Source organism: Electrona antarctica, assembly GCF_951216825.1.
Source record: "Electrona antarctica genome assembly, chromosome: 9".
Taxonomy (NCBI): domain Eukaryota; kingdom Metazoa; phylum Chordata; class Actinopteri; order Myctophiformes; family Myctophidae; genus Electrona; species Electrona antarctica.
Genome location: NC_136790.1, coordinates 40,050,689 through 40,069,251, shown reverse-complemented (window position 1 = coordinate 40,069,251; position 18,563 = coordinate 40,050,689). Strand labels below are relative to the sequence as shown.

General features: G+C 37.1%; 1 protein-coding gene across 1 annotated transcript; it reads left to right on the top strand.

The window, feature by feature from the left end:
* Nucleotides 1–7,218: 7,218 nt before the first annotated feature.
* slc6a11a (solute carrier family 6 member 11a) lies at nt 7,219–18,339 on the top strand. Its single transcript, XM_079511130.1, has 15 exons — nt 7,219–7,388; nt 7,984–8,171; nt 9,516–9,650; nt 10,372–10,512; nt 12,114–12,201; nt 12,798–12,930; nt 13,257–13,391; nt 13,573–13,676; nt 13,957–14,081; nt 14,249–14,361; nt 14,460–14,597; nt 15,388–15,490; nt 16,210–16,310; nt 16,790–16,960; nt 17,416–18,339. Exons 1-15 carry the CDS (start codon nt 7,381–7,383, stop codon nt 17,563–17,565), a joined length of 1,833 nt encoding a protein of 610 aa, XP_079367256.1. The 5' UTR covers nt 7,219–7,380; the 3' UTR covers nt 17,566–18,339.
* The last annotated feature ends 224 nt before the right edge of the window (nt 18,340–18,563 follow it).

The window sequence follows — 18,563 nt, the reverse complement described above, 5'->3', positions numbered from 1 at the left end:
GGATAAGTGAAGATTGAAAGGACAGATTTGACACATTCCACCTCATCCACATAGACAGCCATTTTGGAGTGAGATATAAGAATGGTAATGTTGTGGTCTGGTAATCACAGCTACAGTGGTATTATGCTGCTACATGTACATATAACAGTAGCTTATGTAAGCTACTTGTCATGATTAAATATCATGTGTTGGAGCCTATGCCATATCAGATCTTTTGTGTTGTTGCTTGGTATTAGAGCTAGCAGTGTTGTGTTCTTTTGAGATCTGTATCTCTGAACTGTAAAAAGGAAAGAAAAAAAAGACAATAGTATTAGATGTCTCTCTCTGGTAAACAAACATCAAGCCTTGTATACATTACAAACTGGTGTCTAAGGTGAAGTTAGTAACTTAACCTCAGTTCCACCACACCATATTCACACGGCAGCCATGTTGGCATTTTGCATTGGAAAAGCAGGGTGGCAACGCATTTCATTAACTTAATGGCAAGATGGCCGCCGTGTGCATATGGTCTATAGTTCAATCCTCATCTTTACATCACCTTAACATTTCAACTGATGGAAATAGACTAGATTTAGCCATGCGCAGGGAAATCTACCTGGAAAATCAGCCCTTCCACTGTCACATCAGCACAAGTATTGATCAAGATTAGCTTTAGGTGACAATGAAGTAAAGCGAGATTAGTGTTTATGATAATTATAGCTTTATGTTTGTGAGCTATCAACATGACCACCAATTTCTTGTTATTGTCTTTTAAATATCTTTGCCCTAAACTGATCTTTCAATGCAGCCAAGTTCATTCAGATGTAATTTAGATACAATGTAGTATGGTGATATCAATGGGTCATGAAATTGGACAACATTTCATACAAAGGAAGGATTTTTATTCACTGCTATACAATACTTGCGCTAATGTGAAATTATGGACTGACTGCAACAACTTTTGTCTCTAAAGGTAAAAAATAAAAGCCCCATACATGAATCTACTTTCATCTGACAGTTATCTTTTGAAGTTAATAGCCTACTTTTATTTTGGCATAAACGTTAACAATAGTTAAACTTTTTGTTTGTCCGAATAGGCCTAAGGGTCTTTACATTTTGCAATAATTAATGAATAGTTTATAGCTCTGTTGTTTTGAATTCAGTTTATGACTGTGTGAAGTGTGAATATTTGACTAGAAGTCTAAAGAGCTATGTCTTTATTGTTTATTGCTTAATTTATCCTCCACAGCGCGTGGGGTCGCATGCCAACAAGTGTTGGAAAGTGACACCGTCATACTATGGATTATAAATTAGGCTTAATGGCCTCTTATTTGAATCAGTTGTTTCAGGCACTTTGTTCATGATTCATATTTCATCATTAGATGAGAAAGAAGAATAGGTCAACCTGTTTATTGATTGTGTGTGACGCTGTATATGCTTAAACACACACCTGAACAGTGCCATAGGTATTTCATAATATTGTAGTTCGTAATGTACAAGGAGAATTTACAAGCTGATTAACTGTTTCATCAGAATCTCTTACTGTCTTAAACAGTCCTCACAATTTAATAATAATTAATTAATTAATAACCTCACCCATGTTAAGTAATAACAGTGACTACAAGTTAATTTATATTTTCCCAGTGAAATTATGGATTGTGTCATATATAGATTGTATCATAGATACGTTTACACAAACGATACACAGATGTATCATTATTACTAAACTAAATACTTCATACAGGGCTCTATTCTAGGCCCCCTCCTATTTTCACTCAACACCAAATATCTTTGTCAAAAATAGCCAGTCCACAAGTTCATATAATGTCATGCATGACGTGTTGTGAGCTTGTAGATCTACTATTTTCACCAACTGTTCGCCCTAGATTAGGGATGCTTAAATGTACTTAATATATATGCCATGCTGCTGAAGGTTTGGTTTGACAGGGCAAGGTGTGAAAAATTCAAAGATTAGCTCCCTGTCATTCAATCTTGAACTTCATTTAAAAAGGGATTTTCAACCAAAGGGCTTGCTATATGTTAACTGTCAAAACAATAAGTATATCTTGAGGCCCATCTAGATTCTCACTATGCCTTCCTGAAGGCAGCCTAGTGAAATAATTAAGACTAATGTATACTGTTTAACAACCGTGTTGACAAAGTATAAAATAGACTTTACACTGGGAAATGGGCTTTAAATGACATGGCATTACACTTAGATTTACAGAAACCATGTATTTTGTTTTGTTTTTTAAAGAAGGGAACAGCAAAATCCTCAGTGTTAAACACTGAGTGAGCCGACCAAGCATAACATACATCAATCAATCATTTAAATGGTGCAATAAAATATCCACTATTCTGTGTGACAGAAAGTTACTAAATATGAAAATGTGATTGCTGAAATATATCATTGCTGTCGGGCAGAAACCTTGTATCTCCATATTTCATTTTCTGTGTGTTTTTCCCCCATAAATTACTGCCCTACTTGGCATTTGACAGTATCCCCCAAAATATGCTCCAAACTCACAACATGTAAGGTTGTAGATCTGCTATTTTAGCCTTTTTGGTGTCTTTGATTTAAAGTTTCCGCCTATAATGACATGCCCAAAATAGGGATGTCAGGTTAGAAGTGGTTATGTCTGTCTGTGTTTGAAAGCATTAACAAGAGCTACATTGTATCCATCGGTTATTTGTTTCCATATCCTGAAAAGTAACCTTTTCGTGCAAACAAGGTTTTCACCCGACAGCTATACACAGTATTTGAATAGGGAAAACAGCACACATGACATCTGAGATTCTCAACACTTTCCTCTCACAGAGCTTATGGATGAATAAATCACTTTAACCTTTTATTTAATTGTTTGTTGTTTTTCTGCCTTACACAGCTGAAAATATGTAAAACCTTTCAAAGAGCATACATTTCTCAATACAGCAATTTGTGTAACAATCAGCAACTAAAGACTACAATTGCATCATTACAGAATATAATGTTCACCACCAAAGAAAGCAGTAGAAGAAATAGAAAAAAATAGCTCCAGCTCACTAATTAACATGTCCATATTCATCACTTAATGTAAATAAGGCTAACAATACAACACATGGTCAGCAGTAGGTGTGCCATGTAGCTACACCTCATCATTATCATCATCAATCATTCAATATCATGTACATGACTGTTCAACAGCTCATAGTACAACTTTCATAATCACATGATAAAATACATATCTGTTAAAATATTGAAACTATCTCAACTCTTAAATCTCAAGTATGTTTTATTTTATTTTGTTTTTTAAACCTATTTGTTATTTTGTTTTATCTGTCAGGGGTGTGTGGTATGACCTTGTTGGCAATGTACATTTATGGGTCCATAATATTCATGTTATTATCTTTCAGAGCCTGTGCGTAGTGGTTTTTGTGATGGATTAATGTTTATTTGTATACAGGTTGCATTAGCCAAATTTAGTGACTTAAGATTTTGTGACTTCAAATGAAAGAGTGCCAAATGTCCCTGAGCATTTTTAAAAGCCAGGACTCATATGAAGGACTGCAAAGACTTCCTCCTATATTGTAGATTCTACTTTATGATCTGAATGTATAGAATGAATTGGTTTACCAACGCTAAATGCTTTTTTGCTGTAAGAGGGAAAAAGTGTTAACATTTTTGTCACAATTTGAAATTTGAAAATGAAACCAAGTTTCTTCATATATTTCTTGTATGTATGTATGTATGTATGTATGTATGTATGTATGTATGTATGTATGTATGTATGTATGTATGTATGTATGTATGTATGTATGTATGTGTCAATTCATAGCTTATATATCAGTATGCAGTGGAGGTCTTCTCATTTTTTCCATTACAGATGACTATGAAAAAGCAAATTTTGTGCCATTTGTTAGATTGTAGTACGTATGAAAACCCCTCAGGCAGTGGTGGAAAGTAACTAAGTACATTGGTAGGCTATTTGTAGCCTACTTTACTGGAGTATTTCCTAATTTCAGTACTTTTACTTCTACTCCACTACATATCAGATACAAATATTGTACTTTAACTCCACTACATTTATTGGAAAAATGTACTTATTGGTTACTTTGTAGATTTTGATTATTATTACAAAACATACATTTACCACTTCAGCCTATAAAGTGATATCGGCCATTTGAAAATAACCGATCTGCAAGCTCACAAAATTCTGCATAATGAGTACTTCAATGCAAATACTTTTGTACTTTTACTCCATACATTTTTAATTCCGAACTTTTACTAGTATTTCTACAGTAGTAGTATTGATACTTTTACTTAAGTAAAACATTTCAGTACTTTTTCCACCACTGCCCTCAGGTATTTCAGTAGAAGTGAGTTCTAAAAGGGGAGGTATCTATATGCTGTAAAATCCTGAGTATTAATTTACGGGTCCATTTGGTTACATTTGTTGATGATTGGTTACAATCATCAACCCTGGCATCCCTCGTTTGGTGCAAATATATCTCTTAAAGGGTTAGTTCAAATTTGGACTTAAAGCTGTATAGGAAATACTTGCCATTAATATACTGGTTGCAAAGGTATGAATTGATTGCCTGAGTCCTGTGATGGAAATTCTGGTTTTGGTGAATATGAAGTAGTTCCGGTCCAGTGTGCAGTATTACTATGCCAGCAGCACAAAAAAATAGTTCCATGTGACAGAGGGGTCAAAGTTGAACGAAAGTAGAAACTGGTCAACAATACAAATGAATCTACTTTTGTGGATATATTCATTTTTAATGAGTGGCCTCCAGTGCTCCCCACTAAATATCACTAGGGTACTACTTAACCTTAAGGGTTGGATTAGGGTAAGTTCCTGCAACATACTAGCGGGAGTAGCGTCATGTCCAGGGGGTGTACTTGCATTATGTCCAGGGGGTATAATTGTACATCATGTACAATGGACTCAGGCAATACATTAATACATTTGCAACCACTATATTAAGTATTTCCGACAGCTTTAAGTCCAAAAATCTGAACTAACCCTTTCAGTGATCAACACTGAGGATTTGACTGTGTACTGCTCTCCATCCCATCCTGTATGAAATACCAAGTGAGCATGCCAAATGTTACTCATCTACAGACAGATTGTCCAAAACCTCTGACAAAAATGTAATTGCCATTATTAAAAAATCCACCTATGAAAGTATTCTATTAAACATCAACATTTTATTACTCTCATATCTTTAATGTCCTTCGGAGTAACAATAAATGCATTAAAGTAAAGAAATTCCTATTATGTGTAATTTCTTTTTAAAGGTAGAGCATTTACAATGTAATTTTGATGTATTTGTAGAACATTTTTAGTCAGCTATTTCAATATGCGCTGCTGAAGCATTCTCTTCTCATATACATTTTGTTTGAACGAACTCCTGTCGTTGCAGACTACTGTACATAGCGGTAACTCTCTTTCAACCTTTAGGCTGTTGATTCTGAAAACCAATGTATTACAAAAAGACAAACATGCATGTGCATGCGCACACACACACACACACACACACACACACACACACACACACACACGCACACGCACACAGACAGACACACACACACACACACAGACACACACACACACACACACACACACACACACACACACACATGCATTGACAGTGTTTGAAAGATGTGAAGGTGGTGAAATTATTAGAACGCCATCTAAAGTGTGTGTGCATGCGTGCGTGCGTGCATGCGTGTGTGCCTACCTATGTTGAATGAATAAATATTACAGTTCCGAAACCTAATTTATTGTTTGTTATATGACCATGTTGCTCTGTTAAAACAACAGATTTTCAAACACAATTATTGTTGAAAATGTGTTGTTTACAACAAGTCATACAATGAAGTATGAATTAGCCATAACTAGCAAGTGGGAAACCTTTGTTTGAAAATATGTAGCCACCTGCAACTGATAAAACGTCAAATTACTTTCATAGTGGACATCACAATGTTTTCCATCAGAAATTATTATTTAATAACTGCTTTGCAGGTGTATATTGTTTAACCTCTTTTGAGCATGCACTTGCATCTGCCTGTGTGTAAACTCATTTTAATTATATAAATGTTCAGTGAGCATGGTCTTTGTTATTAATACATCTTTTCCAGCCAACTGTAAATATATGCCTTATACAGTCTTGTCTTGTGTTGATTTGTCTGTCTGTCTTGTTTTATGGTTATTTGATTATCATTGTATCAAAACAAGAGCCTCATAAATAAAGCAGAGCTTTTATTGTTTCTACTGTATATTTGGGTGTCACTGCCTGGCATACAGCCTAAACATGTTGAGTATATGCCTCCTCTTAATAATTTAGTTATGTGTAACAGAAGAACAAGCCCCTAAAGGTAACTGGACAATACATAAGACGTCACGAAACTTGTACCGCTGTTATTTGATCATTGAATGTACCATTTGAAACTCGATCAACTGAAACTTCCAGTTTATTTACCTCTCTGTGTTAAAAGATGTAAACTCAAAGCCTAGTCTAGACCCACTGACCTCACAGAAATTATGTGAAAATTATGACTTCAATTCCCTTACCTCACACATAACATTTTAGTCACGTTTGTTCCAGTCTACTATCTACCTGGCTAGACAATGTCGATATTGTGATATGAGATGAGAAACATAATAGACAACATTATAGTCTTGGACTTTGGATACCATATATTATGATATGGCATAAGTGTTGTTTTTTCTTGGGTTTAAAGGCTTCATTACAGTAAAGTGATATAATTTTCTGAACTGACTGTTCTATAGCCATTTTCTTATTTGCCTTTACCAACTTATTATATAGACATACTGTATCACCAATGATTATTTGGCAAAAACTCTCAAGGCTTAAATATGTTGTCACAATATCAATACTGAGGTATTTGGTCCCAAATATCTCATTTTTGCTTGTTGCATGTTTAATGTTGTACAGCATGCAGAATAGGCCTTTGAAAAGACAGTACAAAATTATTGAATCCTGATTATTATTAACCCTTATTAGATGGAATGGCAAGTTCCTAATCACCAAATAACTGAACTAATTAAAAGCTCTGCCATGCCAGAGAAGGCTCAGCTGATTTGGTTTAGTTGTTAACAACTGAGCCAATCTCACCCCAAGCTGAAGCTCGTGTCTCAGTGGAAAAATACAGCAAGGAAGTGATGCCCTGGGGGCTTGTCATAAGCCAACCTGCCTGTCTTCTTCTTAAAACATCATGAAGAGTGAAGGATTTAGGCATTTCTCAAAAAGATAACAATGACTCTTTGTTTCCTAAATTCCTACTCTGGTCCTGCTCATGACATCTTGCCTTTCTAAAGATCCTGTAGAGCACGCTGGCTGAGAGGAATACTGATCAGTTTGTTATTGTTGTTCAAGGCTACAGGGGACACTGTCATGGAAGGGTAAGTACTTTATACACATGTAACTATTATTAGATTTAGGAGAATACTACTACTACTAATAATAATAATAATAGATCAGATTTTTTACAACGCTTTTCTAAGTACCCAAAGTCACTTTAGATAAAGAAATGAAAGGAACCTCTGTTAAGAAGAAAAAAACAGTAGAAGTGCTAGATTAAAAAGATATAAGGAAACAGGTGTTGCTGACATTCCCTTTCTTTTTTTTAAAAGTTGAAATAAGTAGTTTTTATTCAAATATTGGGGAGTTTTGCTTTTCTTTTTCAAATGTGCAAGACAGACAAGTTATGAACAGACAATTGTTTTTGTCTAAGCTGAATTTAAAACGTTCACACAGAATTGGAAAAAAGAAAAACACATTTATACTAATAATGACATCCACAGTTGACCTTCCAGCCTTGAGAAGGCTGCATGCTCAAGTTCAACTGTATATAAATAGAGCTTAAAACACAGTCATAATAACCTGGGGCATTTCTGGCTTGTTTTGTTCCTGCTGTCATGGATGAAGTACAGTATTCCATGCCAACTTTTATTTTATCCAGCCTGTCTCTGCCTGTCTCTTTGTGAACATGAAAAGGGAATGTCCTAAAGGAAACGGCCATGGAGGATCTAGCCAAGAAAACAGTCTGGTAAAGAAAGGACAACTTCTACTGGACCGAGGCCAGTGGGCTAACAAAGTGGAGTTTCTGCTTGCTGTGGCAGGAACCTTGGTTGGGCTGGGCAACCTGTGGAGGTTCCCGTATCTGTGTTACAAAAATGGAGGAGGCAAGAATGATTGATTTGCATAAATATAGGCTACTGGTTGTAATTGTATTTTAACATTTGTTTCAACATTGGTATTTTAAGTATGTGTGAGAGAGAACACAACCTTGAAAGGACAAAAGTTCCAAGAAAGCAATTTGGAAGCAATTATGTAACACATCCGTGTGGAACATTTAAGTGGCAGTCATATTATTTTTGCATCCCAAAAAGATGAATAATACAATAATAATAGAAAAACTTTAAAGTTAAGTTAGTCTCAAAATAAGATTTATTTAAATTCAAGATTATGTTCCACTAAGTAAGCACATTCAGTCAATGTCCAATTCATTTCCAAAGCCATTGTTTTTGCATGTAGTCTTTGTAAAATCCTAATCTTGTAAAAGCTAGTCAAGATGATATAGTGGGATAGCCATAAACCACATAAACCATACTTCCAGGCTGCATGTTCCCATGCTGTCCTGCACATGTTTGTCTTTAAACATAGGTGATATATGTTTGTATTTGCAATAATGACTAGATAACTTTCATAAAAAGCCACACAGCACATGCTGTTTATTCTTATCCGATAGCTTAACTGAAATAAATTCAAATATAACTGTATTAAGGTCATGCAGTGTTGGGTATGTTACTCAAGAAGAGTTAGTAGTTACTAGTTATTACTCCTTTAAGAAGTAATTTACATTACTTGGTATCAAGAAGAGTAAGTAGTTACAAAGTTATATTATAACTTTTGACTACTACAGACATGCCCACAAATACTTCAAATGTCACAGTTTGTAGAAATGTGATTCCTTTCAATAAATACTCATGATATATGGGACAATGGCCTCAAACAGGGTTTTCATATTCCATACCATTTGCCTGTATAATTCCCTTAAAACAATCTACTATTTCTAAAACAAAAACGCCATATATCATGAACGCAGATCCAATCATCCCCAAATTGGAACCACATGTCTATGTAGCGCACCTCCGAAAGTGCACAAATGCGAACAGTTGCATCATCTGAGTCTGTCGTACAAACTCTCTGGACAGCTTCCTCGTGACCTGACGGCTGCACTGCATGACCGATACAGCACATTTTAAAAACATGTATTATCACAGTGTGTGAAAAGTGGAAATTGCTTGTCTAAATATGACACCATGATATTTAAATATATTGTACTAACTATAGCATCTAACGCCATAGGATTTCTATGGAAGTTGATTTGGGCATCATCTGGTCAAACTTGCTCCCTATTGGAAACATTAATTTTGACCCATTACCTTAACTGACATGTGTGTGTGAATATGAGACATGAAAGCAGTCAGTGGATATGTTTTTCAACTGAGGTATGTGATTTACAGGTGCATTTCTGATTCCATATGTCCTGTTCTTGCTCACCTGTGGGATTCCAATGTTCCTCCTTGAGACTACCATGGGGCAGTACACATCTCAGGGATGTATCACCTGTTGGAGACACTTTTGCCCCCTATTTGAAGGTCAGAAAAGACACTCCAAAGACAAGCAAACAAACAGCACACACAACACACACGCATGCACACACGCATGCACACACGCATGCACACACGCACGCACGCACACACACTTCTCAAAGTGGGGTCCGGGGTCCTTGAGGCATTTCCAGGGGGTCAGTTTTCTTATTTATTACCCTATCATTTCACCTGCTAGAAGTTACTGTAGCCACCCAAGGCAAGGAGTATAAGAATGGCTATTCAGATCTCTCCCCAGTATAGACATGATAGAATTCGGTACTGAATCTATACTAAAAACCTTAAAGTTGTTAGAACTGTTGAGTAGCGTACTGGGAACCTTCCGGTTACCAAACGGCCACTTTATCCCTGAGCCACTGCTGGCTGGCTGGCTGGCTGGCTGGCTGGCTGTCTGTCTGTCTGGCTGGCTGGCTGTCTGTCTGTCTGTCTGTCTGTCTGTCTGTCTGTCTGAAGGATGAGGCTGACAGGGTAATGTGTCAGGGACAATAGGAACTATTGTGGCAAGCGCATCACAGACCGCATCTCATCAATTTGACATGAAAATGTTTGGGAACCTCTGTATAATTTATGTTCCCTGGTCTAGTCTTGAATTGTGATAACCACCTGTCTCATTTTGACCATGCTCACACTGTGTGTAGGTAATGTTCTCTTCTCAGCTTTTCCAAATAAAAGTTCATCCTGAATCACCAGGTTACTTCTGTCTCTTCAGGGATCGGCTATGCCACCCAGGTAGTGATTGCATATGCTGCAGTGTCTTACATCATCATCCAGGCCTGGGCTTTCTTCTACCTGTTTCATGCCTTCAGTGCAGAGGTTCCATGGGCCAGCTGCAAGAATGCCTGGAACACAGGTAAATATACCAGGTTGACGTGGTTTAGTAGGAACATACATTGTTTCATTTTATTATGTGTGGGCAGTGGGCACATAGGCTAAGCCTCTGATCCTCTGGAAGTTTGTTCCAACTATTTGTGTGGCAATAACTAAACACTGTAATGTTTTAACTCTGGGAACAGACCGACCCTGGACAACCTGATACATCTCAAGTCAGAGATGTATTATTTTGGCCCTAAACCACTGAGTACAGAGCCGGATTTACCTTGCTGAGGGCCCCCGGGCTGGAGCAAATTTGAGGGCCCCCCTTGGGGCGCGCGGCGGACTAGTCTTGAATTTTGATAACCACCTGTCTCATTTTGACCATTTTTCCCGTGAAAACAATTTGGGCTATTTTGTTTTCATTTTGGGGTACCTAGGCCCCTAAAAAGAGAGGTAGGCAGGCAGGCAGGCAGAGAGAGAGAGAGAGAGAGAGAGAGACCATGTCTTGTTTATTTAGTCAGAATGACACAGCACAGCAGATCATACACAACGGATGTTTCCTGCGGGCCAAGACGTCCGTTGTGTATGAACTCATGTGCTTGGGCGTTTGACAAATAAACATGAAATCCTAAAAGGACCAACTAAAGTAAGTGCTGGTGATCCTTTCTAAGAAACTATTGGTGCTCCCAATACACGTGAACTGTGAACTATTCTTCTGATAAGTGCTCACCTTTCTCTTTATCAAAGAACATGATAGAGACATAATGTATTTCCATATAGGTGTGCATAATGATTTCCCCCAATGAGGATCAATCATGATTTGTAAATTAGTTAATTATTTGTTAGGAGTCATAACTCAACACTCTAGACCAACTGAGAAGATTATAATCCTTGTATTTTTGTTTCATATTTTTAAAGCTTTTTCATTCAGTTATTGAACTATTAGCCTACAAAGACAAATTATGCAACTATAAATGGTTATGAACTGAAGCAAAAGGATACTTATATCAAGTTCACAACTTTACAACTATATCAAGTTGTGAAGGAGATATTGAATGTCAATACTGATTAACTGAGATAAGTGATTCTTGTGTAATGCTGTGGATGAGGGTTAGTTATGTCATGTAGCTACTGTATGCCACATGCGCTGAGGCTCACAGCTGGAGGCTGATGATAGTTAAGTAACTGTTGTCTGTTGACTGGTGACCCCTTGTCCTCCAGACTTATTTAAACAGAGAATAAGGCTATAATTATAGCCATAGAGACTTCTTCCTGTATCTCTGGGAACTAACCTTAAGTAAAGCATTGAGAAGCAAATCTGTGGGCCAACTGCTGTTTCCTTTAGAGTCTTAGACCCTGTAGTCTATACTTAGTAAAACAGACCTGAGTTGCACAGTACTTGGTGCGTTCTACACAAAATCTCTCAAGTTGTTCTTGTGATATACTGTACCTTCAGGGGAAACATTTACATATTTATGTAACGTAATATGAAGACAACTGACAACAGGAATTGCCTGATAATTGGATAAATATGATACATTAGCTGTTAATTGTACAATATGATTGTTTTACCTGCATTTAATTCTGTCTATATTAAATTAACTACCCTACCCCCCCCCCCCTTCTGTTTCTTCATAGATGCATGTGTTGAATTTGACAAAAGGAATGTGTCTGTCAATTGGACAGCACCTATAAATGCAACATCTCCTGCCACAGAGTTCTGGGAGTAAGCTTAATTTACTTGTTTGTCTAACCATTTTCTTCTTTACCAGCACATTTGTGTCATATGTGCTCGTGGATGTAGTAGCACAGTAGGCCTAAATACTATTTCTATAATAAATAGATTTCCAGCCTCTAAATGCTCTAAATGCTCCTAAAGGGACTAGTTTTTGTTTTCTTGTTTTCAACTTTTTTATATATATATTTGTTTGGTCTATTCTGTTCTATTTGTGTACTTTGTCTACTTTCCTTGAATGTGGCACTTAGATGATATTTAGTTAAGCTAAAATAGAAAATATTATCAAGACACACTTCCTTTCGAACTCTTTCCTTGTTTAAGGCATGTGAAACTTAGTTTTTTTTAATCCAAAAGATTAATGTTGACAAAGGGAAAACAGAATTCAAAGAAGAATGGAAAGAGAACTACTGTAAATTATTTATACATTTATTTGCCGGGCTATTTATTATCGCTGCCAGATAGTTCTGGCCCATATGGGCCTCCTGTTGCCTACCACTGCTCCAACGTCTTAACGCTTTCCTGTTGTGAAATGTTGTCCCAGTAGTTTGGCAAAAAACTTCATCCACTCCTGACTCCTCTCTCAGGAGACGAGTACTGAGCATATCAGGAGGAATTGAGGAAATTGGTAGCCTGCGGTGGGAGTTGGTCCTGTGTCTCATCCTGGCCTGGACACTGTGTTACTTCTGTGTTTGGAAGGGAGTCAAATCCACTGGAAAGGTAGTCCCAGAATATATATATATATATGTGTGTGTGTGTGTGTGTGTGTGTGTGTGTGTGTGTGTGTGTGTGTGTGTGTGTGTGTGTGTGTGTGTGTGTGTGTGTGTGTGTGTGTGTGTGTGTGTGTGTGTGTGTGTGTGTGTGTGTGTGTGTGTGTGTGTGTGTGTGTGTGTGTGTGTGTGTGTGTGTGTGTGTGTGCGTGTAAATGATTAAGGGCGGACAAACACATTTATTTTATCACAACAGATTTTCAGAGAGGAAAAGAATGTTGTGATAACAGAAGTTGACTTTGTCTGTGCCAACACCACTGTCCTTTCTGTTGATAGGTTGTTTACTTTACAGCCACCTTCCCTTATGTAATGTTGGTGGTTCTTTTGGCCCGAGGACTGACTTTACCTGGAGCCGTGAATGGCATAGCTTTCTACCTGTACCCTGATCCCATAAGGCTGGTGGACCCCCAAGTAAGTACTGAATCAGCAAGTCAAACATTTGACACAATAACCAAGAAAAGCTGGCACCTGGCTTCACTTTAAAGTTTGAACATACTGTATACACTTAAACTGTTAAAAACCTTTTCAGTTATGACCATTCATGGAGAACATGTTTATGGTCATAACTGTCTACCTTTGAATCTATTTTTAGGTATGGATGGATGCTGGTGCACAGGTGCTCTTCTCTTTTGGCATTTGTCAGGGGAGTTTGACTGCACTGGGCAGCTACAACCAGTATAATAATAACTGTTATAGGTAAGCTATAACCCACCTGTGCATCTTTTATATTTGAACCCAGCGCCTTTATGCTTTTTGTTGAAAAGCTAGAGATGTTTTGTCAAGCTAACCCATTTTCTTACATATTAATAAAGTATATACCGGTAATCATCATCATCATCATCATCATCATCATCATCAACATCATCATCATAGCAATAACTGCAAGACAATGGATTGATTGATTGATTGATTGATTGATTGATTGATTGATTGATTGATTGATTGGTTGATTGATACATGGCTATTCATTTTCCAGGGATACTTTTATTCTATGTTTGGTGAATGGTGGCACCAGCTTTGTAGCAGGTTTTGCCATCTTTTCTGTTTTGGGCTTCATGTCATATGAACAGGGACTGCCAATATCTGAAGTGGCTGCTACTGGTAAGAGCATCATATAACACATAATGTTATACCAAATATAGATTTATGGACTACATAAGAGCAGTATATCTCTGGAAATATTCTGAGGTATGCAATTGGATTTATTAATTCCTAGAAAAATAAATCATCCCATTCATTTTACTAAATTAATATCTATGTAAATGCAGGTCCTGGCTTGGCATTTATCGCTTATCCCCGGGCGGTAGCCATGATGCCTTTACCTCAGTTATGGTCTATATGCTTCTTCGTCATGGTCATCTTGCTGGGCGCAGATACACAGGTGAGTGAGATAAAAGGTTTTATTATATTAAATGTTAGTTTGAATGAGTCACTGCGCACCTTTCAATCTTTATCATCACACTGATGTCTCACTAACAGTTTGTCAGCCTGGAGTGCCTGATGACTTCGGTAACAGACATGTTCCCAACTATTTTTCGGAAAGGATATCGCAGAGAGCTGCTGTTACTGTGTATCTGCTTGGTTTGCTTTCTTCTTGGTCTCCTACTTGTCACAGAGGTGAGACCTGCCTACATTAGTTACAAGTGACCTGTCCTGCATCATGGGCAATAAGAAATTCTATAGCTTCACACTTGTGTGAAGTGAGGGGAGCTCTTATCATCATACATCATCACATTCTGTGCTCAGCCAATCAAATCATAACATTCCGTGCTATGGACACACAGACACACAAAGCTGTGCATAGCATAGGAGGGGCTAGCGCCCCTCAAAAAGTTAACCTGTCTGATAGGGCTGCAACTATTGATTATTTTCTTTCCAACGGGTACTCTGACAACGGGGATAACGGGTGCTCATAACAGGGTGGGGAATGCATTCCCTATTTGCACCATTCCCAGCATCGTTCCAGTGTAGGCCAATTTGACAGTCAGGCAAATTTGTATTTTAATCAAATCAACTAAATAAATGAGTCCAAATAAAATAAAATAGTCCAAATAACTAGCCAAATGGATATATATATATATATATATATATATATATATATATATATATATATATATATATATATATATATATATATATATATATATATATATATATATATATATATGAGCGATAGAGAGAGATAATAACATTAACAATACGGTAATAACATTTTCATAATTTGCCAGCAGAGTCACTGATTTTTGCCTGTTTTCATTGTAGCTCAAAAGGCTTCAGAACGCACAGAGAAAACCCCCAGGCAACAGAAAATCCACAGAATGTTCAAAGTTCAGGTTGTGTGATGTGTCTAAAATGGATTTACTATTTGAGTAAATTTGTCTATATCATACCATCTCATTTCTTGCAGGGGGGCTTGTATTTCCTCCAACTTTTTGACCATTACGTTTGCAGTGGCAATAACCTACTTCTGCTCTCGGTTTGCCAGTCAGTTGCCATTGGTTGGATATATGGTAAGTCTTCAAAATGATCAACCATTCTGTGAAGGGTAATCTTACAATGCATTAGGATTAGGTTTCTGTGGTTTGTGAATTGTTTAGAAACAACGGGTAAACCTCAGCCTGTTGTTCGATAAGCAACTCTAGTGATCTTGAGTTTGGACAATAAGCTTCTCAGTCTCATTTGTAAATCAATTATTTGTCGAGCAACACAGTCATTCAACGTACGTATAAATTAAATTGGCCTTTAGGATTTGATTTGTTGCCTGTCCTGTCATGTCATGTCATGTCATGTCATGTCATGTCATGTCATGTCATGTCATGTCATGTCATGTCATGTCATGTCCTGTCCTGTCCTGTCCTGTCCTGTCCTGTCCTGTCCTGTCCTGTCCTGTACTGTACTGTACTGTACTGTACTGTACTGTACTGTACTTATGCCTTCCTTCCATGGATTTGGTGTTGGCTCAGATGGTACACACATTATTCTATTGTGCACACATTATTATGTTGGTATCCATAATAATAATTTAAAATAACATGTATTTGGAGCGCCCGCTGGCCAAGTGGTCCAGGCGCATGCCACATATAGGCTTTGGCCTGACAGTGCGTCGCGTGTTTGAGTCCCATTCATGAAGACCCTTGCTGCATGTCTCTCCCCTTCTCTCTCTCCCTCTTTCCTGTCCATCTTCAGAAAAGCCAAAAACATAAAAACAACAAAAAACATGCATTTGCAGGTGCAGATCGCCTCTATGACAATATTGAAGATATGATTGGCTATCGGCCCTGGCCGCTGATGAAGTATTGCTGGCTATATATTACTCCTACCATTTGTCTGGTGAGTTGACATATTATTTGATGCCTTCAAGGATAAATAAGCTAGTTATTTGATTGCCGTAGTTTGGCTGAGGCTGAGGGGACAAAACTCTTACTAAGTGCATTTACATATCTGACGTTGATATTAGTTCCTTCAGGTTCAGATCACGCAAATCGGTACACAGTAGGCCTATCTCATATATCATGTGATCATATTACATTTCGATTGGCTTCCAAAGTTTGCAGGATTGGTCTGTTTTGAATAAAATGCCCCAAGTCATGAAAAATAATAACCTAATAATTGTCCAAAGTCGTCCTTGGCAGTCTGTGACTTTGCTCAAAACTCGTCCAAGGTCGTCCTAAGTAGTACAGAGTTTAGACTAAGTATTTGAAGAACACATCACTGAACAGTATATATTCCACAGATTAAAACAATGGGGAAAAAACTAATGACAATTAATTGAACTGTATGAAAACATGCCGTTTTATTGCTCCCATCAGAGTACCTTCATCTTTTCAGTGGTGAAGTACAAGCCTCTGAAGTTCAACAACACCTATGTGTACCCAAACTGGGCTTATGCTTTAGGCTGGTGCCTTGGACTCTTCTGTGTTTTCTTGGTACCTCTATGGATTGTCATCAAGGTGTCTCAGATGAAAGGGACTATATGGCAGGTATGACAAAACTTTCTATATAATGTATGCCTACTTATCTACATGTCTTATATCATTTTACACGGATAAAGGTAAATTCATAATGACAAAAGTGGAACAAGATTTGGAAATATTGGGGGATTTGTTTAGCAATACTTTTGCGATTCAGGACAGCCAGGATCCTATGATTCCTGTTTTGTTGAGAATTAATACAGTACACTATTGTTCTGCATCTGTTTCTAATTGAGTTGTTTGGGTTCGGGTTAGGGTCATTTGCTAATCAGATTTCTGCCACGGTTAAACACTTGACACACTTATTTGAATTTGATTTGAGGCCTATGCTATATACAATTAGTTTATTCTCTCTTAATGAAGTAACATAATTTAATAATAACATGTTTGTTAGTCTCATTTTCTAGTCTAATTATTAACCAATGTTGTTGTGATTGTTTTCACATCAACACATATTCCTGCAGAGGCTCAAACTACTCTGTCACCCTGGAAACATGCCTGAGAGAACAAAGCAAACATCAGAGCAATGTCCTTTGAACCTAAATGGCTCTCTTCTTCTTGCCAACAATGACTACAAGGAAAGTGGTGGAGCTGATATCGAGATACAATTGTGAGAAATTGTTTAAAAAAATACTTTACCTGTAATTATTTTACAAGTAAAGTATTTTCATGTTTTTAGGAAATCATGCTGCAGAGTATACCGGTACATAATCATTTTCAGCACAATACCTGACATTAGGTAAAGCAAATGCATTGTCATAATGAACATTCTCTGTTGGCCTGTATTGTTTCGGTGAGCATTTTACAACAAAAAGTGTTGTCTATTGACATTTTATAGAAGACAAACCTCAGTGTGGCACTCATTGAGATGCCTGAGATGACTGTATTTTTTTTATACAGAATTTATTCAATTTATACAATACTGTTTATATGAAGATTCAGATGTTATTTATTAGCCATTCATTTTATTTCAATTAAACACATTTAGTTTTATATATCTGCTTTAATGTAGTGGTTCGGATCAAAATAATAGCAAAGATCAAATTTGCTTTATTCGTTTACGTTTTCAAACTATTTAGAACAAAGCTTTAACCCAGCTGTCTTCTCACAAGTAACATATACAGTATAATCTGTTCATTAATAGCACTGGGTTTTCCTGGTAAAGAACAATAAGGGGCCAGAATTGTAATTCCAAAGGAATTCACCAAAAGCAACACATCTTCCTCAGGGACTGGTTCTACTTCTGATTATTACATTAAGCACATGAGGATCAAGTAAGAGAAGGAACATACAGTATAGCATTCTCATGATACTTAAAGGACCACTTCACCACTTTTCAACTTCTCTTCCTATAATTGGTCCTAACTAATGTTCATGATAAAATACCCCAATTTTTTCCTACTCAGTCTGTGTCTCATAGGAAGGCTGTGGGCAGTTCAGAAACCCGTCCACCAGTGACATCATCAATGGTGAATCCAAGCTAATAGAAACTGCAGGCTTTCTTTTCCTGAAAAGTTGCAATGCAAAAGTTGAAGCCATTGTTCTCACGATAATACAAATCTAAATATATTTTAAAACAAATCTTGTTTAAAACAAATCTGCCTAATGATGA